The sequence below is a fragment of the Procambarus clarkii genome, chromosome 58 (assembly GCF_040958095.1).
Source record: "Procambarus clarkii isolate CNS0578487 chromosome 58, FALCON_Pclarkii_2.0, whole genome shotgun sequence".
Classification (NCBI taxonomy): domain Eukaryota; kingdom Metazoa; phylum Arthropoda; class Malacostraca; order Decapoda; family Cambaridae; genus Procambarus; species Procambarus clarkii.
The window spans coordinates 10,144,791-10,170,091 of record NC_091207.1 but is presented as its reverse complement, the minus strand read 5'-3'; the positions used below and the strand labels follow the sequence as shown (position 1 = coordinate 10,170,091).

Genomic DNA, 25,301 nt, shown 5'->3' with positions numbered 1-25,301 from the left:
AACGCTGTTTGTCGACCTAATTTTATTTGTGCTGCTTTTTCAGCCATGTTCCCCCATTTTTATTTTTATTTTTATTTGTTCTCAACACATTTTATACTTTAAACTCAATTAGTATTAAGTTTTAGTCTTTAATGTTTTTCCTGCCCGAAACGCTTTGCGTAATAGTGGCTTTAGGCATTGTATGTACCAGCTCTATCTATAAATCTATCAATTTTTATAAAATCTCTTGTATGTATATACCTTACCTGAATAAACATTTATTTATTTATTATTTATAAATGGATGTCTTGTACGAAAACATAAAGTGAACGAAATATTATTAATGTACGTAATATGGTGTAGGAAAGGTTGTATACGAAGCGACGGCATCCGGTGTAAACATGGCGGCCTCGCTCAGCCGGAGACTGGCGGCCCTGGCCAGGTGTGTCCCCACCACTGGTAAGCTGGCCCCTCACGCCCACACACAGGCCCGCACGCACGCCCGCACGCCCACGCCCACACGGGCCGCTCTTGGTGCGGGTGCTATGTAGGATAAGTCTTAAGACGGGATTCTGTGGTCCAGGTTTTGGGGGTGTATGTTTCACCTTATTGTTCCCCACAGTCAGGGGACAGGATGCCTATAGGCCTATAAAGGCCTATAAAGGTCTTCCTAGGCCTATAAATAATATCCCACCCCCACAGGATACATGCCACAACAGTTGCCTGGTTCCTGGGTACCTATTTCCTGCTTGGTTAACACGTATATGGTATCGAAACTTTTATTTTTTTTGTGTAAATATTGAACAATTTGGGGGATATTGATCGGGTCAATTTCTTCAAAAGATCAGACGTAACACAAACAATGAACAACAGTGTGAAGCTCAACGAACCACAATGTAGGATAATGCACAGGAGACGTCTTCTCACTCGTTATAAACCCGCGGAACCGCCTGCTTCCCGAAGTCGTAAATGCCAGAACATTATTGAATTTCAAAATCCGGTTCATCAAAATCATCAGGATAAATGGGGAGGAGGGGGGGGGGGACTTTGACAAGCTGCAGGCTACCTGTCCTTGTCAAGGCCTGTAGAGAGAGAAAATGGTCCTCGGGCAAAGTCAGGTAGAAATAAATAAAGAAATAGTTTGGTGTATGGTCATTTTTACAGGTATTGTGAACAAGTCTTCTTGCTAAAAAAAAAAAATTATATATATATATATATATATATATATATATATATATATATATATATATATATATATATATATATAATATATATATATATATATATATATATTATTAAATATGACCGAAAAAGTAAGATTAATAATTCTAACACGAATTTTCTCAATCTTTCGTACATTACGCTTCACTGTTGGAGGTAAATCAAAAATCACTTCTCCAAAATTCATTTTTATTTCTAGTCTGACGCGACACGGGCGCGTTTCGTAAAACTTATTACATTTTCAAAGACTTCACAAATACACAACTGATTAGAACTAGCGTTTCCCTGGTTTTATATCTACATTTGAGTGAGGTGGGAAGGGTGATGTGGCATTACATTTGAGTGAGGTGGGAAGGGTGATGTGGCATTAACACAAGACAGAACACTAGAGGATATTAATAGGGTATTAAAAGTATCAACACAAGACAGAACAGAAACAATGGGTATTGAATAGAAGTGTTTGTAGAAAGCCTATTGGTCCATATTTCTTGATGCTTCTATATTGGAGCGGAGTCTTGAGGTGGGTAGAATATAGTTGTGCAATAATTGGCTGTTGATTGCTGGTGTTGACTTCTTGATGTGCAGTGCCTCGCAAACGTCAAGCCGCCTGCTATCGCTGTATCTATCGATGATTTCTGTGTTGTTTACTAGGATTTCTCTGGCGATGGTTTGGTTATGGGAAGAGATTATATGTTCCTTAATGGAGCCCTGTTGTTTATGCATCGTTAAACGCCTAGAAAGAGATGTTGTTGTCTTGCCTATATACTGGGTTTTTTGGAGCTTACAGTCCCCAAGTGGGCATTTGAAGGCATAGACGACGTTAGTCTCTTTTAAAGCGTTCTGTTTTGTGTCTGGAGAGTTTCTCATGAGTAGGCTGGCCGTTTTCCTGGTTTTATAGTAAATCGTCAGTTGTATCCTCTGATTTTTGTCTGTAGGGATAACGTTTCTATTAACAATATCTTTCAGGACCCTTTCCTCTGTTTTATGAGCTGTGGAAAAGAAGTTCCTGTAAAATAGTCTAATAGGGGGTATAGGTGTTGTGTTAGTTGTCTCTTCGGAGGTTGCATGGCTTTTCACTTTCCTTCTTATGATGTCTTCGATGAAACCATTGGAGAAGCCGTTATTGACTAGGACCTGCCTTACCCTACAGAGTTCTTCGTCGACTTGCTTCCATTCCGAGCTGTGGCTGAGAGCACGGTCGACGTATGCGTTAACAACACTCCTCTTGTACCTGTCAGGGCAGTCGCTGTTGGCATTTAGGCACATTCCTATGTTTGTTTCCTTTGTGTAGACTGCAGTGTGGAAACCTCCGCCCTTTTCCATGACTGTTACATCTAGAAAAGGCAGCTTCCCATCCTTTTCCGTCTCGTAAGTGAAACGCAGCACGGAACTCTGCTCAAATGCCTCCTTCAGCTCCTGCAGATGCCTGACATCAGGTACCTGTGTAAAAATGTCGTCAACATACCTGCAGTATATGGCCGGTTTCAAGTTCATGTCGACTAAGACTTTTTGCTCGATGGTACCCATGTAGAAGTTTGCAAACAGGACACCTAGGGGAGAACCCATGGCGACCCCATCTACTTGCTTATACATGTGCCCATCCGGGCTCAAGAAGGGTGCCTCTTTAGTACAAGCTTGGAGTAGTTTCCTCAGAATACTTTCTGGCATGTCAAGAGGAGTACAGGCTGGATCACGATACACTCTGTCGGCTATCATTCCGATTGTCTCGTCCACAGGTACGTTGGTAAACAGCGATTCTACGTCCAACGAGGCTCTTATCCCTGTGGCCCGTGCGCCCCGCAGTAAGTCCACAAATTCCTTTGGAGACTTCAGGCTGAAGGCGCAAGGAACATAAGGAGTCAGCAGGCCGTTGAGTCGCTTCGCCAGTCTGTACGTGGGTGTGGGTATCTGGCTAATGATTGGCCGAAGTGGGTTTCCAGGCTTGTGCGTCTTGACATTTCCATACGCATATCCAGGTTTATATTCCCCAATGATCTTTGGCAGGTGGAGTCCGGATTTCTTGGCGTTCACAGTTTCGATCAGTTTGTTGACCTTTGCTTTTAATTCGGCTGTAGTGTCCTTCGTTACCCTTTGGAACTTAGTTTGGTCAGAGAGTATGATGTTCATTTTCGCCAGATATTCGTCTTTTTTAAGAATGACATATATTGGCGACTTGTCACCTCTCCTGACAACTATCTCCTTGTTCTCACGAAGGCTTTTAGCTGCCGCTTTAAGCTCGGGGGACAGTATGGTGCTTCTGTAGTTGCCTCGATTCTTTCCTCCTTCTGCAATAAGTTCTGCTTGTAAGGTATCTTTGGTAGTGACCTTCTTTTGTGTCTCGAGGTCGAATATGTCGTCCAACAGAATTTCCAACTCTACTTTCCGGGCCATTTCACTCGGTCTGGACATAACATGACAGTTTATGCCCAGATTTAGGAGAGTGACTTGGTCCTCAGTGAGGTTAATTCCTGCAAGGTTCAGGAAGCCATCTCTTGGTCGTGGAATTGCCATAGGTCCTCCATATAATGTTGTTAGTTTCTTGATAATCCTTGTTTCAGTGCTGAGGTGATGTTGGTCTGTGAGGATGTCGAGGTGTTGTTCAATGCGGGTACGGATACTATGGTCGATGTTGCTATTTCTCCACTCGTTTGTAGCATGAAGTAGTTGCGTTTTGTTGTCTTTGATTTCATTCTCTGCCTTGTATATCTGATCACGAATCAGATCCTGGCGATATTTTATCGTGAAGGCTTGATTCCTTGCTGCTGGGTCGTGCACTTTAACATTAGTATATTTTGGTAGCAGTCTTTCCTGTAGACATATATTATTAAATATGACCGAAAAAGTAAGATTAATAATTCTAACACGAATTTTCTCAATCTTTCGTACATTACGCTTCATTGTTGGAGGTAAATCAAAAATCACTTCTCCAAAATTCATTTTTATTTCTAGTCTGACGCGACACGGGCGCGTTTCGTAAAACTTATTACATTTTCAAAGACTTCACATGTAGTAAGTTTTACATGTAGTAAGTTGAAAATGTAATAAGTTTTACGAAACGCGCCCGTGTCGCGTCAGACTAGAAATAAAAATGAATTTTGGAGAAGTGATTTTTGATTTACCTCCAACAGTGAAGCGTAATGTACGAAAGATTGAGAAAATTCGTGTTAGAATTATTAATCTTACTTTTTCGGTCATATTTAATAATATATGTCTACAGGAAAGACTGCTACCAAAATATACTAATGTTAAAGTGCACGACCCAGCAGCAAGGAATCAAGCCTTCACGATAAAATATCGCCAGGATCTGATTCGTGATCAGATATACAAGGCAGAGAATGAAATCAAAGACAACAAAACGCAACTACTTCATGCTACAAACGAGTGGAGAAATAGCAACATCGACCATAGTATCCGTACCCGCATTGAACAACACCTCGACATCCTCACAGACCAACATCACCTCAGCACTGAAACAAGGATTATCAAGAAACTAACAACATTATATGGAGGACCTATGGCAATTCCACGACCAAGAGATGGCTTCCTGAACCTTGCAGGAATTAACCTCACTGAGGACCAAGTCACTCTCCTAAATCTGGGCATAAACTGTCATGTTATGTCCAGACCGAGTGAAATGGCCCGGAAAGTAGAGTTGGAAATTCTGTTGGACGACATATTCGACCTCGAGACACAAAAGAAGGTCACTACCAAAGATACCTTACAAGCAGAACTTATTGCAGAAGGAGGAAAGAATCGAGGCAACTACAGAAGCACCATACTGTCCCCCGAGCTTAAAGCGGCAGCTAAAAGCCTTCGTGAGAACAAGGAGATAGTTGTCAGGAGAGGTGACAAGTCGCCAATATATGTCATTCTTAAAAAAGACGAATATCTGGCGAAAATGAACATCATACTCTCTGACCAAACTAAGTTCCAAAGGGTAACGAAGGACACTACAGCCGAATTAAAAGCAAAGGTCAACAAACTGATCGAAACTGTGAACGCCAAGAAATCCGGACTCCACCTGCCAAAGATCATTGGGGAATATAAACCTGGATATGCGTATGGAAATGTCAAGACGCACAAGCCTGGAAACCCACTTCGGCCAATCATTAGCCAGATACCCACACCCACGTACAGACTGGCGAAGCGACTCAACGGCCTGCTGACTCCTTATGTTCCTTGCGCCTTCAGCCTGAAGTCTCCAAAGGAATTTGTGGACTTACTGCGGGGCGCACGGGCCACAGGGATAAGAGCCTCGTTGGACGTAGAATTGCTGTTTACCAACGTACCTGTGGACGAGACAATCGGAATGATAGCCGACAGAGTGTATCGTGATCCAGCCTGTACTCCTCTTGACATGCCAGAAAGTATTCTGAGGAAACTACTCCAAGCTTGTACTAAAGAGGCACCCTTCTTGAGCCCGGATGGGCACATGTATAAGCAAGTAGATGGGGTCGCCATGGGTTCTCCCCTAGGTGTCCTGTTTGCAAACTTCTACATGGGTACCATCGAGCAAAAAGTCTTAGTCGACATGAACTTGAAACCGGCCATATACTGCAGGTATGTTGACGACATTTTTACACAGGTACCTGATGTCAGGCATCTGCAGGAGCTGAAGGAGGCATTTGAGCAGAGTTCCGTGCTGCGTTTCACTTACGAGACGGAAAAGGATGGGAAGCTGCCTTTTCTAGATGTAACAGTCATGGAAAAGGGCGGAGGTTTCCACACTGCAGTCTACACAAAGGAAACAAACATAGGAATGTGCCTAAATGCCAACAGCGACTGCCCTGACAGGTACAAGAGGAGTGTTGTTAACGCATACGTCGACCGTGCTCTCAGCCACAGCTCGGAATGGAAGCAAGTCGACGAAGAACTCTGTAGGGTAAGGCAGGTCCAAGTCAATAACGGCTTCTCCAATGGTTTCATCGAAGACATCATAAGAAGGAAAGTGAAAAGCCATGCAACCTCCGAAGAGACAACTAACACAACACCTATACCCCCTATTAGACTATTTTACAGGAACTTCTTTTCCACAGCTCATAAAACAGAGGAAAGGGTCCTGAAAGATATTGTTAATAGAAACGTTATCCCTACAGACAAAAATCAGAGGATACAACTGACGATTTACTATAAAACCAGGAAAACGGCCAGCCTACTCATGAGAAACTCTCCAGACACAAAACAGAACGCTTTAAAAGAGACTAACGTCGTCTATGCCTTCAAATGCCCACTTGGGGACTGTAAGCTCCAAAAAACCCAGTATATAGGCAAGACAACAACATCTCTTTCTAGGCGTTTAACGATGCATAAACAACAGGGCTCCATTAAGGAACATATAATCTCTTCCCATAACCAAACCATCGCCAGAGAAATCCTAGTAAACAACACAGAAATCATCGATAGATACAGCGATAGCAGGCGGCTTGACGTTTGCGAGGCACTGCACATCAAGAAGTCAACACCAGCAATCAACAGCCAATTATTGCACAACTATATTCTACCCACCTCAAGACTCCGCTCCAATATAGAAGCATCAAGAAATATGGACCAATAGGCTTTCTACAAACACTTCTATTCAATACCCATTGTTTCTGTTCTGTCTTGTGTTGATACTTTTAATACCCTATTAATATCCTCTAGTGTTCTGTCTTGTGTTAATGCCACATCACCCTTCCCACCTCACTCAAATGTAATGCCACATCACCCTTCCCACCTCACTCAAATGTAGATATAAAACCAGGGAAACGCTAGTTCTAATCAGTTGTGTATTTGTGAAGTCTTTGAAAATGTAATAAGTTTTACGAAACGCGCCCGTGTCGCGTCAGACTAGAAATAAAAATGAATTTTGGAGAAGTGATTTTTGATTTACCTCCAACAGTGAAGCGTAATGTACGAAAGATTGAGAAAATTCGTGTTAGAATTATTAATCTTACTTTTTCGGTCATATTTAATAATATATGTCTACAGGAAAGACTGCTACCAAAAATATACTAATATATATATATATATATATATATATATATATAATATATATATATATATAATATGTCGTACCTAATAGCCAGAACGCACTTCTCAGCCTACTATGCAAGGCCAAATTTGCCTAATAAGCCAAGTTTTCATGAATTAATTGTTTTTCGACTACCTAACCTACCTAACCTAACCTAACTTTTTTGGCTACCTAACCTAACCTAACCTATAGAGATAGGTTAGGTTAGGTTAGGTAGGGTTGGCTAGGTTCGGTCATATATCTACGTTAATTTTAACTCCAATAAAAAAAAATTGACCTCATACATAATGAAACGGGTAGCTTTATCATTTCTTAAGAAAAAAATTAGAGAAAATATATTAATTCAGGAAAATTTGGCTTATTAGGCAAATTTGGCCTTGCATAGTATGCCGAGAAGTGCGTTCTGGCTACTAGGTACGACATATATATATATATATATATATATATATAAATACAGCATAAAATGTTATACTGTATATACATTTGTTTGATATGCAGTATATTGTAACTATTTTATAGTTATTGGTCCCTTAAAAATGGCAATGCCAGACCACAACAACCCGTCCTCTTAAAATAACGTTACTTTTCGCTGGCATGCTCGCTTTGGTAAAAAAATGGACGTAATTTGAAATGTAATCGGCTCACAAAAGTGACGTACTGTCCCGTTTTCTGTTTAGAGTTCTCTGGCTTACTCGGTTAGGTTAGGAGAGGAAACTTTCAATTAATGGTTTTCATGACTTTTGAAACCTTAGAAGAACTTCCTGCCCTCCTAATGTGGTCAACCAGGATACCCAAGAGGTGGTACCCGTATCAACCAGGATACCTGATGGTTGGATATCTGATCAACCAGGCTGTGATGCATACGTCAGACTGCAAGCAGCTATGTCCAACAGCCTGGTTGACCAGTCCAGCAACGAGGTGGCCTGGTCGATGACCGGGCCGCGAGGACGCTAAGCCCCGAAATTACCTCAAGGTAACCTACCAGAGAACGCTTAACTTGGTGTTTTGGAAAAAAAAAAATCATTCAAACATAATTTGTAAGAGGACAGGATGAGTATATATTTGTGTAATGTAATATCTCAAAAGAATGTTTTCCATTTATAAATAAATAAATATTACTTTTATTATTCTTATAAGTCATACACACAGAAAATCACACTAATGTGATATATATTAATGAAAAAAATGCACAGGGGTTCTGAGGTGATGCGAACCCGCAACCAAGGCATTGCCTGCCACTTACTCTACCAGTGTACCACCACTGACTTGTGAACGTCATACGTCCAGATTTGTACTGAAATCACAGGATGTCTAGAGGACCCTCCTGAAGCCAGTCTAAGGTTTATGTATGATCCCCCAAGCACTTGGGTGAAGGCAAAGTTTTTATTTATATATACATTGTTCTTACATTCTTGTAAAGCCACTAGCATGCATAGCATTTTAGGCAAGTCCTTAGTCTTAATTTTCCATGGAATGTGACCCACCAAATCATTTATCAACCGGGTACCCATCCACTGCTGGGTGAACAAATGCGTACAGCTAAGGATTTGTGTCTAGTCAATCTTCCCCAGCCAGGATACGAACCCAGGTCAAAGTGCTCGCAAAGCATGGGGCGAGTGTCTTACCACTTCGCCACGGGGCCACGGTTGAAAGTACAGTACATTAATTCAACACTGTACACTCTAACTTCAGATACACACTCAAAATCACACTAATGTGATATACTGTATGTATATCAATAAGAAAATCCACTGGGGGCTCTGAGGTGATGCAGACCTCAATTACAGCATTAAATGAATGGAAAAGAAGTGATACTAGTATTCAGAATTCCTGTATACTGTATGTACACTCATATTTAAAATGATCATATCAAGCCTGACTACAATACAGTTACATTACAGAATTTTAAGTACACTTTATGCCTGTCAATATGTTAAAATATTATATTGTAGAATGTCCCATACTGACTGACTTTCGCCCTCCTGGGCTAAGGTATGCTGAACTCTGCAATTACTATATGAGTACTGGAACACTTGATGATATATTGGACTTGTATCCAAGATTGACCATGTAATATATCAATCATACATTGTATGTATGTGATGTAACTATATAACCTGAGCTTGTAAAAGCACCTTCATCACCTTCAGTGATTAAGTGCTTAATTGCACACTAGTTTCTTTATCAGCTACCTCACCCTGTCAGAGTAAAAGAGACAAATGTATGTGAATGCATGTGTGTGTGTATATATATGTATGTATATGTGTGTGTGTGTATGTATATGTATGGGTATAAAGTATATATGGAAGCTGATCAGAATTACATTTCACCTTTGTGAATGTACATTAATGACACATCGAACACTTTATGTAGGGCATACGTAAATCTGTGTATCTATGTATTTACGTATGTAGGTTAGCTTAGCATTTTAAAAGCACCGAATCACCTTCTGTGGTTGATTGTTCAATAAACCCTTGAACTATATGTTTAACACATCTCTAACCCTGTCCATGGAGGACAGAAGAAAATGTATATATGCTGGTTAGCATTGTAAATGTGTGGCCACGTCTGTGGTAGAAAAATAATAATAAAAAAAAAAAATGTTAAAATCTCACAGCACACTAGTAGTGATTCCGTAACACACTGGGCATGGAAGTATGTATTCCCTTGTAACACTGAGCACAACAATATGGTTCTTCACATAACACACTCGACATGGAGATATGTTTTTTTCCTTTAACGTGTTAGGCCTGACAATACATTTATCATAATGTGACAAGTGCAGAGATAGTCAGGGGCCAGATTCACGAAAGCACTTACGAACCTGTACATCTTTTGTCAATCTTTGGCGGCTTTGTTTACAATTATTAAACAGTTAATAAGCTCCGAAGCACCAGGAGGCTGTTTTATAACAATAACAACAGTTGATTGGGAAGTTTTCATGCTTGTAAACTGTTTAATAAATGTAACCAAAGCCGTCAGAGATTGAGGAAAGATGTAAACGTTCGTAAGTGCTTGCGTAAGTGTTTTCGTGAATCTGGCCCCAGGTCTATATTTATAAATCTGGACCTCCATATAATGGATACTGATGAAGTTCACTAATCCAGACTATATGGGAAGGACCCCCGCCCGGATGGGCCTGTCATCTGGATCAAAGGATGTTTTACCGGGGAAGTCCATAAATGATCATTTCCAAAAAATTTTGTTCCACAACCAACATAATTTGAATTGCCACATATAATTATAAAATATTCGAGAACAGTGGCCTCTCCATTTACGAATTTAACCCATTCCCAGAGTCGGGTCGTAACTCAAAAATTTGTAGCTGGAAATTAATTTTCCCATAAGAAATAATGTAAATTGAATTAATCCATCCCACACTTCTTAACAATATTAACTTCAAAATACATTTCATACATAATACACATTTCGTACTATAGTTGTTACAAGTTATAGCTTACTTTTATTGATGACTCTAGTTAGCGTATGGAAGACTGAGGGGGGGTGGAGAGGAGGAGCAATGTTACTATTTGGAAGGGGAAGTCCCCTTCCATTATAACATCAGGCAGTGATGAATTCTTTGGGGTACTCTCTCTCCCCTAGGTTCTGCTTGCATACCACTAGGATCTGGTTGTGGCTCACTGCTTGTTTTTCTCACAAAGAACCTTATCACTGGCTTTCTTGGGACCCATGGAGTGATATATAATTACTTTTCTGTGGAGAGCCCCTTCGGCTCCCTGGAGCTATACCGAGCTGATGTATATATATTAGACCGTGGCAACAGTCACTCGAAGGAGTTCTAGGCCTACCGGGGACCAGAGCCAAAACCTGGCCCCCTCGAGAGAGGCACGAGGAGCACTCCCAAAAACTTCAAGAAATAAGCAAACAAGCAAACGTCATACACCGCCACCGCGCCGCTTGTCCGCACAGCCCTTCTCTACCCGGGAGGGGGAGGGGGGTGCCCCGAACCCTCCGTGCTGGCTACTCACACCTTCAGTTTGTAGACTGATGTGCTCTGGGGCTGTAAACTCTGGCCTCTATTTCTTGCCAGATTTTGTGCCTTCGTGGTGTTTCCTGCTCCTTGTGGTGCAGTGGTCAGGCGTAACTACAGTGTACTGGGGCTGCATGCACTTGGGGCTACCTTCCCCATGTGCCCCCTGTAAGTACAGAGGAACCTTGGGTGACGAGCTGCCCCATCTTCGAGCATTTCAGGTAATGAGAAAGCCACATGGTGCTTCCTAGCGTTCCCGCCGATTCTCGCAAATTCTCGGATGCCTCCGACGACAGTGTTGTTATTTTATCGTGCAGGATAGGCATCCCTCTACTTATCCTTATCAGATGGATGAATAAGGCATTTACAGACAGGCAGGCATTTACAGTCATATAAAGTTATATAAAGTTATAGAGTATGATTAAAGATAAGAGTATGATTCATTATTGTACAATTTAGTAGTACTGTATATAACAAGGAAATATTTTTTATTTATATTATTAAAAAAGTGCATTACATAAATGCCTCCTGAAGGCATCACCTCTTGCAAAGAATCCAACCCTGCAATGAACTGGGGTTGGTCCCATATAGTTCGTCGAATTGAGATTGCACTGATATATTTTTTAATAATACAGTAGTGTGTGTAGAAATTCAAATTATGTTGGTTGTGGTACAAAAAATTGTAAATATGTTTGTTTGTACTTCTCTGAATTTTGTAAGAATTTTGCTTATCTGGATGTCCGGCTTATCTGGTAGGGGTGGGGGGGGGGGATCCTTTCCATATAGTCTGGATAAGTAAGCTCATACAGTACTTGTAAAGTAACTTTATACTTGGGTAAGATATAGGTTCATTAAGGCGATTAATTAAAAGCACATTTTATATTTTTATTTTCACATATAAAATATATGCAGTATGTATTAACATCTTTTCGTTCTAATATGCATAGAACTATATTTCTGTATTTTAAGTACAATAAATTATTCCAATTAGAGAATAATCAAGACTACCAATCTTTAACTCTACCAAAGTAAGTCAACATTTATGTTAGTTCAGTATTAATTATTTCTATGCATATGCTGCAATAACTATCTAAATCTGTATGTGTTGAAGAACAAATTAAATTGGTTGTGGTAAAAAAAAAACTGAATTTGTTTATTTTTATGAGTGCAATAAGTATTACGGTAAGTACTGCACTGTACATTGGGCAATTTGGATCTCAGTGTAACTTGGATGGGGTCTCCCCTATCTGATATGAATTAGTGAGTGAATGCTGTATATGAATTAGTGAGTGAATGCTGTATATGAATTAGTGAGTGAATGCTGTATATGAATTAGTGAGTGAATGCTGTATATGAATTAGTGAGTGAATGCTGTATATGAATTAGTGAGTGAATGCTGTATTTGTTGCCAAGCACAGCAACACATGGGCAGCATAAAGCCACAGTTTCTTCTCACTCCTCACCTTGACCCTTAGCATACGGCTATTATAAACCGTTCCATTCTGTCTGTACGCAAACCAGAAATAATAATTTTATAAAATGATACATCTGCATGGAAAAAATTAGGAAAAGGCAATCATTAGCCAGAATAGGGACTCCATGTGTCACACTTAGTGGCCTTTTGGATCATTGAAGCACCTCAACCTCCCCTTTTTCCCCTATTCCACATTATGGTGCCATTTATAAGGGGTGCAAGGATTACCTTGAGGTTGGCTCTCGTGGTGGTCTGGTCAACCAGACTGTTAAACACTGCATCTTGCAGTCTAGTGTATGAAACACAGCCTGGTTGATCAGGTATTCCTTGAAGGTGATTTATCACATGTCACATATTGACATTTTAACACATTCAGGTGTAATAATCATACTAGCACAAAATGACGGAACACATTCATTAAAAGAGCACTGTATCTTCACTTGCAGTTGTACCTCGTGCAGGAGAGGCAAGACGGTTCAGCTCCCAGTTGTATCGTAAGTATCTCGTACTTAGCTTGCGTTTTTGTTGAGAGCTGTACTTGTAGTTCATATGTTTTGCATTATGTAGACAACTATGTTGTAATATTAGGGGTATAAGTAAGCTCAGTATTCTGCACATACTATTAAAACATTGTTTTTCTGAGCTACAACACACTGTTACTTCCTAAGACATGATCCTACTGGTCCCATGGACTGCAACTACAATTCACAGTAAGTCGACATTTTCTACCGAGCTACAGAAGATGTCTTTCCAAATACCTATGTAGAGGATTTATTTGGCCTGGAATCACTTTCAAAAGGTGAACTCAGATAAACTCTAAAGCCCTTCCAGCACACTATTTTATATTTTTTTTTTTGCATCACACGTACTATAAGTGCGCACAAATTTTAATTTCTTGTTGCTCTGGCTGTATGTCACATCCTGGTTCACATGACCACAAAGTGCCATCATCGACACTGAAATGAGATCCCCGATTCAATCCTAATCACATTTGTCCTAACTGGTGTCCAGGTCAGTATTGGACAAGCAGAAACCAGCATTCAGTCAGTGACTTGTGTTTATGCTTAGAAATTCTTCTTTCATTGTGCTTATGGTATAACTGAATATATCCATTGTGCTTGTGGTATAATTGAATATAACCATTGGCTTATGGTATAACTGAATACAACCATTGTACTTATGGTATAACTAAATATAACCATTGGCTTGTGGTAGAAGTGAATGCTACTTGTGTGTGTGTATACAGGGCCATTGTATCTCTTGATAGTGTAATGGGGGGGGAGGGATAGAAAATGAATGATAGAGATAGAAAGGAGAAAGTAAAGAAGAGGAGGAGTCAATGAGGAGGCGCTAGAGAGGAATGTGGGAGGGTGAGACAGGGGAAGCAGCAGGTAGAAGGAAGGTGGAATGAGCTATTTAGTGGAAAAGGCAGAGTTGAGATAGAATTAGAGATGAAAATAAAAAGTTATAAGATAGTATTGGGGGATAAAATGAAAGGATTATTAGGAGGGAAAGGGAAGAGGGTAGAGCTGCCACCGTCCATTTAAATATATTTTACTGTAGGGAGTCCCATCGGCTTCCTGGAGCTATCGGACTGATATACGTTATATTAGTCTGGGGCTTCAGTCAATGGAGTTCTACCTACCAGGGGGGGACCATGAGCCAGAACCTGGTTGCCTCGGAGAGGTGCAGGGAGCAATGGCCTCGAGGAAAACCCCCCTTGTATTTGCGGGTTATCTCGTATCTGAGTATCTGCATCGACTTTGATTAGGCACCCAGAAAGATGGGCATCTCAAAACAAACCCTACTTGGTAGGAAATAGGTTAAAAAAAAAAAAAAAGACCGAACAGAGAAACAGAGCTCTCCAAAGAAAAGAATACAAGCAAACGATAATTATCGCCGCTGCACCGCTTGTCTGCACAGCTCCCCTCCCCCTCAAAGAGGGAGGGGAGCCCCGGACCCCCACACTGGCTGCCCACACCTTCAGTTCGTAGGCTGAAGCACTCTGGGCGGCTGCCAACTCTGGCCTCGGTTTCCTACTGGATTTTGTGCTCTTGTGGTGTTTTACCTGCTGTTTGTGATGCGCTGGTCAGGAGTAACTTAGTGTAATGGGGCTGCATGTGCTTAGGGCTGCCTTCCCTAGTGTCCTGTAAGTACTACCCTTGGGTTCTAGGGCTGCCTTCCCTAGTGTCCTGTAAGTACTACCCTTGGGTTCTAGGGTTGCCTTCCCTAGAATCTTCACTCTTGCACTTCCGTTGCAGATCCTGCTGCTCGGCATTTACCCTGCCCTTGGGGTTAGCTGGGGTTTTGTGGCCTTTGTTTTGCCCTGCGTTGGAGGTGGTGTTTTTGCTGGTTGGGGCGCATCGGTGCTGTGCAGCACACATACCTATAGTGGCGGCCATGTTTCCTGTTCCTCCTGTGGTTGTGGTACTTTTGCAGGGTTTTTCTTTTGTTTTTTGTTTTAGCATGGAGGAGGTCTGCCTGATTTGACTATTCAGTCTATTTAAGATATTGTTGGTGGCCTTCCTCTAGGCTTCCGTGCTTGTACAGTGGTACCTCGGAATGCGATTGTCCCTGTATGCGAGGTTTTCGGAAGGCGAGCAGTATTTACTCCAAAAATTTGTCTCAGAAGGTGAGGGTTATTTCGGGACGCGAGTTTGTTGATACGCGTACAGGCCGACCTAGCGCGTGGTGGTTCGGCGATCGTCGTCCCTCCGCCCCGCCGCCTCTCAGTTTACCATTGTCTCGCGCTCAGTGACTACCCCCACATCAATTCTTCTCGCGGATTTTCAGTGTTTTGTTTGATTTTTGGTGATTTGTCTATACAATTTGTTATTATATATCTCACCATGGGTCCCAAGAAAGCCAGTGGTAAGGATAAAGGCCAGAAAGCTCATGTGAGGATGACAATAGAGGAGAAACAAGAGATCATTCGGAAGCATGAGAACGGTACACGTGTTGTTGAACTTTGTAGGCAGTACAACAAAGCCACATCAACAATATGCACTATACTTAAGAAGAAAAATAAGATTATGGGTGCTAAAGTGGCAAAAGGAGTAAGAACATTAACGGCACAAAGACCACAAATACTTGAAGAAGTGGAAAAGTTGTTATTAATTTGGATACACGACAAGGAGTTGAGGGGTGATAGTGTTTCGGAGGCCATTATTTGTGAGAAAGCCAGGGTGTTGCACGAAGACCTTCTAAAGAATACCCCTGCAATGAGTGATGCAGATAAGAAAGAGTTTAAGGCAAGCAGGGGCTGGTTTGAAAAATTTAGAAAGAGAAGTGGTATCCATAGTGTTACAAGGCATGGGGTTATGTGATGTGATTATGGAAGGGGACTCCCCTTCCAAACAGTAACTCCTCTCCTCCTCCCTCCTCCATACCTGATCAACCAGGCTGTGACTCATACGTCAGGCTGCGAGCAGCCGCGTCTAACAGCCTGGTTGATCAGTCCAGCAACCAGGAGGCCTGGTCGACGACCGGGCCGCGGGGACACTAAGCCCCGGAAGCACCTCAAGGTAGCCTCAAGGTAGGTAGCCCCCCTCCTCACCATCTTCCATACGCCTACAGCACTCGACAGCAAGGTAAGTAATAACTGGAACACAGTTTTGTAGGTTTATTTAGATGAATTAGGTAAATTAGGTATAAAAATTTAGTTTGATGTGGGGTTTTTGGGGTAGTCAGGAACGGATTAATTCATTTCCCTTTATTTCTTATGGGGAAATTAACTTCGGAATGCGAGTTTTCGGAAGGCGAGGCGTCTCCAGGAACGGATTAAACTCGTATTCTGAGGTATGCCTGTATACTGATGGTAATTCTATAGGCATCTTGAGCCCAGCTGTTTCCATCTACAATATTGAATAGTAACCCGAATTTATACGTTATAAATTAACAATACGGAAGGTTTTGATCACCCTCAGGCCGCGTGACCTTGACCCAGGGTGAGTCATAGATGGACTGACGAACTAGTCCCTCTCTAATTGGCGTTACTGTCTCTTTGATAGCAACGATCATTAATATTTACTCTACATTCATGTTAACCTAACCTAAGACCTTAAACCAGATTGTTTATTACTCCAATTACTGTATTTATTGAATTATTCATCACTGTTGAATTTATACAAGTGAAACGACGCCATTTTGTTTTCTAACCTTGCTATTCCCTTAACCCTTAGTATTTATACGCCATGAGTAACATGTCCCACCATGCACATGGTGTATATATATGACATAGGGTGCAAGGCACGATTCAAATGTCCTGCGGTGTAAAGGGGTCACCTATATCGTAGCCAGGGGGCGATTGTAAACAGATGTCATCTTGAAAAATAAATCTAGTGCAGGCATCCTTTGTCTCCCAGGCCTTAGTTACTGGCCAGACACCATGGCGAGCACTTCACGACCCAGCGTCCGACCTCGCTTACCGCGCCGCGCAGTCATTGACCAACCTTGAGGTTACCTTGAGGTTACCTTGAGGTGCTTCCGGGGCTTAGCGTCCCCACAGCTCGGTCGTCAACCAGGCCTCCTGGTTGTTGGACTAGTCAACCAGGCTGTTGGACGCGGCTGCTCTCAGCCTGACGTACGAATCACAGCCTGGTTGATCAGGTATCCTTTGGAGGTGCTTATCCAGTTTTCTCTTGAACACTGAGAGGGGTCGGCCAGTTATGTCCCTTATGTGTAGTGGAAGCGTGTTGAACAGTCTCAGGCCTCTGATGTTGATAGAGTTCTCTCTCAGAGTACCTGTTGCACCTCTGCTTTTCAACTGGGGTATTCTGCACATCCTGCCATGTCTTCTGGTCTCATGTGATGTTATTTCTGTGTGCAGGTTTGGGACCAGCCCCTCTAACATTTTCCTGGCTTGGAGGCTTCCGGGTCTGGGGAGGAGTTGACCTGGGGACTTGAACACTCTTTGATTGTGCTTGGGTTTTTGGTGCCCTCATTGCAGGGTTTGTTGTTGCAGGGGGAGAGGTTTTCTTACCCCCCTCTTTCCTGTACGAGTACAATTTGGGGGTCAGCTCCTCCCTAGGTTTGGTTCCAGGTTCCCTTGGGTTCCTCGGCTCCTTCTTTCCGGAGATTTTCTGCCTCTCGCGTCCCGTCTAAGGAGGTTCAGGAGGCTCTTGTGGCTTACCTCCTGCGAGACCCGGATTTTGCCTCTGTGATGGTCCTGTCCTCATTTGAGTTTGATTCCTCTTCGGTAGGCTGCTACCGTTATGCAGGTTTACTTTGGGGGTGATTTTGAGTGCCTCTGTGCTTCCTTGGGATGTTGGCCTTCATCAGCTGCATGCGCAGGTTTCCACCCTTTCGACGACTTTGGTAGCTGGAGGACCCTTCTCGAGTCAACCCTTCTTGAGTTGTCCTTGAACTGGTTTAGGGAGGACGTGAAGGTGTTGAATGCCTGACCTTCGTCAGGGGTGTTGGCCTCGGTGGCCAGAGCGTCGACTGCGCTGTTGAAGCTACAGGGTATTTGCGCCGATACTCCAGGAGGCAGTGTGTGTCTGTTCTTTGCTTCTCACCTCGCGTGTCATCAGGCCATCCTCACTCTCTCCTAGGAATCCACTTGGGCCTGGCTCTTAGATTTTCTTCGCCTTTTTGTCCGTTGATGTTTGTGGACTGTGCAGTGACTCAGTTTCTGTAGGCAGCCTCATCAAGTTGCCATCCTCTTTCAGAGTTGTTGGTTCTCCAGGGTGGCCATTCTCTGGCCTCCTGGACGGGTCGTGCCAGGGCTCGAGGTGGACCCTTGGTGCCAGTTTCATAGCTGGCGTCGTTTGGTCGGCTCAATGCTCGCTCTGTTCGCCGGGCCAGCCTCTCGTAAGGGGCATCGGCCCTTTCGCGGTTAGCCCCGTTGACGTGGCGTTGGGGGGGGGGGAAGGCTGGCTTTGTTTGCCAACACTTGATCCCATGATTCATGGCCGTATCGGATCGTGTTGGAGGCATTGGGCAGCTCCTCCCTTGGGGGGTTTGGGGCTGGCGGGGGTAGGCTGCTTCTCTTTCGCTCCATCTAGTCGTCTTGGAGTGGGTGCGCTTGGGCTTGGTGTAAACGACTCGATCCCTCAAGTGAGTTTCCCACTTGTTTCCAGTACTGAAACGGGACTATGCAGATCTTCGGTTCATTCTGGACTTGTCCCGTCTGAACTGCTGGATTCCTTGCCCTTCCTTTCAGATGACCACTCTGTCCCAGGTCTGGTTTCTCTTGTAGCTGGGTTGTTGGATGGACCTCTGGGACCTCCAGGATGCGTATTGGCACATCCTGATTCATCCGGGGTTTAGGGACTGGTTAGGTTTCATCATAGGGCAGCGTGCTTACTGCTTTCGTTGCCTTCCGTTTGGCTTGAATCTAATACCTCGCTATTTCATGTGTCTTACCCGGGTCGTTGCTGTGGCTACGGTCCCGCCTTCAGCTGTTCTTGGGGGGGGTCCTGGGTCACTTGGCGGTTACTCAAGCAGTTGTGTGGGAGTTTGAACTTAGCCATGCTGGTTTAGTCGCCAGGTTGGATCTAGTTTCGGTGGCTGCTCTGGTTCCTTCGGTGACGTCTCTTCCGCCTCTCTCGCGACCGCTGGGTTCACACCCCATTGGGTCTTGCGTCGATTGCTGCATCGCCAGCTTCCTCTTCTGGTTTTTCGGGGTTCACTGCCTTGGCGCCTCCCCGAGCCTTTACTTGATGTGTTCACAGATGCCTTCTCTCTCGGCTGAGGTTTTGTGACCTGTGCTCACCAGGCCGGCCAGGGGCGATGGGCTTTGTCCTTCCGTCAGGTTCACAGCATGGTGCGGGAGTTTGTGGTGTATTGGCTTTCGCTGCAGAGGGTCCAAGCAACAGCCTAGTTGACAAAACTCACTAGTCAGGCCGGGCTTGGGGAGTAGAAGAACTTCCAGAACCCCATCAAGCAGGTATCAAGCAGGGTTCGGGACGCTCGGGGCTCTTCGATCCGGCTCCATTCAGACTGCACTCTGGTGGTTCATTGTCTGAACCGCAGGGGTTCCCTTCGGTCCTTGGCTCTTTGGAATTAAAGGAATTATTAATTGTAACCTGTGATAGAATGAGAAAGTTTTCCACCAGTCTGTGGACTGTCCCAACATCGTAAGCTTGTGGACCACTTGTGTGGTCCACTTGTCCACTTGCGTATGATCCAACTTGTCATATGGAGGAATCATTAATTGTAACCAGTGATAGAATGGGACAGTTTTCCACCAATCTGTGAACTCTGTCCCAACATCGTGAGTAAATCCAAACATCCCCCGCTTTGGCGAAACATTGTTTGTCGAAACGGGTGAGTAAATCCGGCCTGAAAAGTGTGCAACCTAGCCGGAGATTTGTTGAATCGGGGATTCAAATATGTACATGTTATTATTTAGCGTTGATAGTATTACAGAAGACCCCTGACTGTGATAAAACTGACCAGGATGTTGATAATAGCAGGATTGTGATGATATTTAGCGCTGTGCTCCATGGTGGGAGGAGTAATGTTGAGGGAGGGAGGGAGGGAGAGAGGGAGGTGGCATTGTCTTCTGACTGTGTGTGGCCACCCTTTATTTGACTGGACTTACCACACCAGCTTAGTGGTTCACTATGGTGAACACAAATGTAGATACTTGTATATAACGTGTGTATAGAGTGTAATAACAGCAATAGGAGTATGTTGGGAGCCGCCATTTTGGTGAGGGAGGTTCGTCGTCTGCATGACATGTCATGTTGTTTACTGGTGGCCACAATGGTCTTTGGGTACCATACCATCTTATTTGTACAGGTATGATGAATAAAATATGTAGATACTTGTATATAATGTGTGTATAAAGTGTAATAACACCACAAACAATATTGTTGGAGGAGAAATAGTGCATGTGGCCTTGAACTAGTGAGGGCAGCAGCCACCAGCTGATTGTGTTTGTAGCTATGTCTCTTATCGCCTGAACTCGCCATACAAGCTTAGATGTACAGTTATGGTGAACAAAACATGTAGATAATTATATATAACGTCTGTGTATAGTGAATAAAAGCAAAAACAGTGTGGTTGGAGGAGTATGTTGGTGAGTGAGGGAGTGGTGGTGAGACTGGCTGGTGAGTGAAGGCCACTCTTCATTGCTTTTTGACTCACAATACCAACTTAGTGGTTCGTTATGGTGAACAAAACATTCAGATACTTGTATATAACGTGTATATAGTGTAATAACAGCAAAACTATTTGTTTATTGTTTTATGAACATAATAATTGAATCACTAATATGCACACCATAGTTTTGAGTACAGCAATGGTTCACACATTTTATTATATAAATATACCACAATTCATTGTATGGAATAATATTACTGCAAAAAAACTAAGAAAAAATCAATCAGAGACATTTAAATAATTAGGTAATAATATCTTTGTGGCAACCCTCGCCTGGCAGCTGGGGCAGAGCAGACCTCGTCTGGCGCCTGCTCTGTCAACTCCTTTTTTTCTGTCAGACTTCCTTGCCCTATTGTGGCCAAAATATGCCACCTACGATTTCTTTGTTATTTTTCCCGTGATCAGGGAACACAAATGAACACTTTTATTAGACAAAAGAATTTTTTAGATTTTTGTTGTTGTTGCGCCTGTGGGTGTTGAAGGCAAAAAGGCCCTTAGCCGCCTAAGGGTTAAGCAGGTTGGGCTGGTGTAGTACCTCGCTGGTTTGCCTCACTCTGGCATAATGATCAGGTGGCTTCTTTGATGGTCTCAGCGACAGTATGAAGTTTCTTGACGATCTGCAGTGTTGGTAGAGCCGCTGCAGCTTGCATTTGGGGTGAATGTCATGTCTGCTCCATTCCACGAGCGCTTTCGTGTGTTTTTTCACCTCCAGCCTGCTCATGTACTGCCTGAGCCTTCTTGGTCTTTGGACAGTGTTTCTTTCCTCTCCTTCTCCTCCTCCTCGGTTTGTTGTGGCCCCTTCGGTTCAGGATTGCTTTTGGACAGCTTTGCTTTTGTTGGCTTTGGTTTCTGGTGGTCAGGTTGGGGAGTTTCGTGTTCTTTGACCACAGGATCACAAGTCCAGCGTGCTGTCTGCTCGGCCGACCGGCCGGCTTCCCCTTCCCCCCCCCCCCCCGAAGGGTAGCACTACAACCCGTCCTCTTAAAAATAACGTCACTTTTGGCTCGTATGCGCGCTATGGCCAAATTTGGACGTAATTTGAAATGAAATTGACTCACAAAAGTGACGTACTGTTTCGTTTTCTGTTTGAGTCGTCCGGCCGACTCTGTAAGGTTAGAATAGATGACTTTCAATTCACGTTTTTCATAACGTTTTGAAACTTTATGAGAATTTCCTGCCCACCTAACCTATCAGAGGACCCTTAACTTACTGTTGTTGAAAAAAAAAATCCCAAATTTATTTTCATTTTTTTTCATTTTCAAATTACGTCCAAATTCGGCCATACGGGCAAACGGCCAAAAGCGACGTTCTTTTTAAGAGGACAAGTTGAGCACTAACAAGACAGAGTGCTAGTTGCATGAAATGTTGCATGAAACCTGTGCATATATGTAGATTGCACAGGTTAACCAGACAGTGGTCTGTTTTGATTCTCTTACCTTTCTGGGGCCTTTCCCGGTCGATGGCAATTATGACATACTTTAAATGTAAAGTGCTCATAGGCCATTGCTCCCTGCGTCTTTCTGAGGGGGCCAGGTTCTGGCTCGTGGTCCCTGGTAGGCATAAGAACTCCTGTGACTGATGATCCCAAACTAACATAGCACTAGTTCGGATAGTACTGTGGAGAAATGCTCGACAGACCACTGGAATATTATCTAACACAGTGCATAGTTACAAACCCATTATGATTTCAACTTAGATTCAACAGAGCAGAAGAAGTTCTTAAACACGTGGGACAAAATCTTACTGAAGCGACCATATGAGTCATAAATACTCATACTCCATCCAAGTAAAACAGAAACGCGCAACACTTAGTGGGCCAGCCAGAGGCTTAGGGCCCGCGCAGGAATATCCCTGAAAAAAAGAAGTTCGGATAGCTTCAGGGAGTCTCAGGGGCTTGCCCAGAAAATGGCGCTTCATTACATTCAGTGCTGGTTTGTATAGCATGCATTTGCAGTACTCAACATGGCTGACTGTATATTTCAGATTTATAAGAATTTCTTAGCTGTATTTTTCTGCAAATGGGAAAGTTATTGCGTAGTTTGAAGCTAAGCATTATTTATTGATTCACGAGTTGCATGTACGAGCTCAAGAGCCTTGATTGGTGTCTCAAGACTCGATTTTTGTAATTTGTAAACTTTACTGTACATAATTATTAATTCCTGGTTTGCCTGATTTATAGAGCAGTGATACAGTGGAAAGGTGTAATATGAGAGTAAGTGCATCATAAGGCTGAGTGGTGAGTGTTAAGACAGTGCAGTATTATGAAGTAGATTGAATGCATCATGAATGTTGAGTGATTCTGAGAGTAGCTGGAATTAAAAACCGGGAAGATGGGTACATTGGTACATCATCTTGGCAGGGATAGTCTGCCAGTAGTAGTCCAGTAGTCCAGTCAACAGTCACCTAGGGGTAAGAAAGGTATTATGCTTCTATTCATATTATATATAATCATATTTTGTCCTACATAAAGTATCTATAGCTGTACTAGGTAATGTGTTTTTGTTTATTAATAACATATTAAATGGCAGTTTAAGCATTTACTGAAATTTATAAGGAAATGAATTTGAAAATCTTTATATTCAGTGATTTTCATCAATTTTTTTTACAGCTACTATTCGGCCTGAGAACGCTGTTCAGAAGCAGACGTTGAGTGAGTTTGGGCAGTACGTAGCAGAGTGTCTACCTAAATATGTCCAGAAGGTAAGAAAAACTTTTGCTACATTTCTAGTTGTTGATTTTACCTCATCAGGTTTGCAGTTGTATGCAGTGTTGCATGCAGATGCCTCCTCTTCACCAAGCAAGACGTGAGCAAGCCTCCAAGATCCAGGGTGCACTTTACTGTATAAGGGGGGGGGGGGTCCGACTGTAGGTATCTTGCAACTTCCCATTCAAGATGCCTAACAGTGCACAAGCAGCAAGGACCTATAAGAGAATATATAATCTCTATAAAAAAACAGATAATCACCAGAGATATACTCACAAATAACACCAAAATAATCGACAGATACAGCGACAACAGACAACTGGACATTTGCGAGGCATTATCCATCTAACAAACCAAGTCATGTATTAATTAATAGCCAACTAGCACAAATTACACTTTGCCAACTTCCAGAACACAAGGAACATATAACATACTGTACCTGACATCATGCAAACAGGAGAGTGACAAGATAAAATGGAGCTATAAGTGAGGTGCCTTACCTTCACCCTCATTCCTTTCACCTCATCACCTTCACCTCATCCTTGGGTACATATCGTGCAGCAAGAAACTTTGCAATCATTCGAACTCTGCATTACAGTGTTAGTAAGAGTTAACGAAGCCTATCTCTTGGCGTCATGTCAAATAAAACTGTAAAAAACTTTGTAGAGTTAATTTTTCAACTTTCTTCTCAAGTGAAGAAAAATGTAAGTAAAATAGAAAAGATTCGCACTAGAATCGTTGATCTCACTCTTTCGGTCACCTTCAGTAAAATATGAATAATAAAATAAAACAAAACTTATGATTCAGTCTTTCTATGCATTTCCAGGAAAATAAAGGTTGAACATCCTTGGATTTTGGTTTAGGATAATTGATTGTTGTTATTAAGTTAGTGTGAGATGCTGAAGTTCCATTAACTGGCTTTCTCGCCCTGCGTACTTTACATGCTTCATGTTTACTTTCTTGCGGAAATACTTCGCCTTCTCCATGAGCAAACAAACCATGGCATTGGCATATCTGGGATGGACTTGTTAGTTGTAATGTCCCAAGCTTATTTCTAGTACTGTACCAGCAAGCTTAGCCCAACATATGGCAGAGTACTGGGAAGACGAGACACCATGATCATAGCTCTTATCCTGTAACAACACTAAAAGTACAGTGCATCCTCACTCTAATGAACCTCGCTCTAACGAATTCCTTGATGGTCCGAATGAATTGCATTCGGTACTAATTGTTCAGTGGCACATAGAAATGTTCAATTAAATGAGGATTGTTTGTCCAAGCCGTCACCGAGACCGTGCATCAGAAGGTGGCTGTCATCAACTATGATTCACCTATGTGTAAACACTTATAGTGTTTTATTTTGCTTCCCCATTTTTTTTTTTTTTTCGAGAGGGTTGAAAGATGATAAAATGGTATGGGGGAGGCAGGTGGTGCCATTGGTGAGGGTTGGTGTCAGGGGCAGGCGGTGTTAGTAGTTGGGGTTAAGTATCAGGGGCAGGTGGTGGAAGTTATTATCATGGGAGGCAGGTGGAGTTAGTGGTGGGAGTTGTTGTCAGGGGAGGCAGGTGGTGTCAGTGGTGGGAGTTGTCAGGAGAGGCAGGTGGTGTCAGTGGTGGAAGTTGTCAGGAGAGGCAGTGGTGGAAGTTGTCAGGCGAGGCAGTGGTGGAAGTTGTCAGGAGAGGCAGGTAGTGGTGGAAGTTGTCAGGAGAGGCAGTGGTGGAAGTTCAGGCGAGGCAGTGGTGGAAGTTGTCAGGAGAGGCAGGTAGTGGTGGAAGTTGTCAGGAGAGGCAGTGGTGGAAGTTGTCAGGCGAGG

General features: G+C 42.9%; 1 protein-coding gene across 1 annotated transcript in view; it reads left to right on the top strand.

Annotated features, from left to right (window-relative positions):
• Positions 1-333: 333 nt before the first annotated feature.
• LOC123768049 (NADH:ubiquinone oxidoreductase core subunit S3) overlaps positions 334-25,301 on the top strand; it is a 47,143-nt gene continuing 22,175 nt past the window's right edge. The window contains 3 exon segments of the mRNA XM_069306540.1: positions 334-438; positions 13,122-13,169; positions 23,393-23,484. Of these exon segments, the coding sequence (XP_069162641.1) occupies positions 381-438; positions 13,122-13,169; positions 23,393-23,484 (198 nt within the window). The 5' untranslated portion in view covers positions 334-380.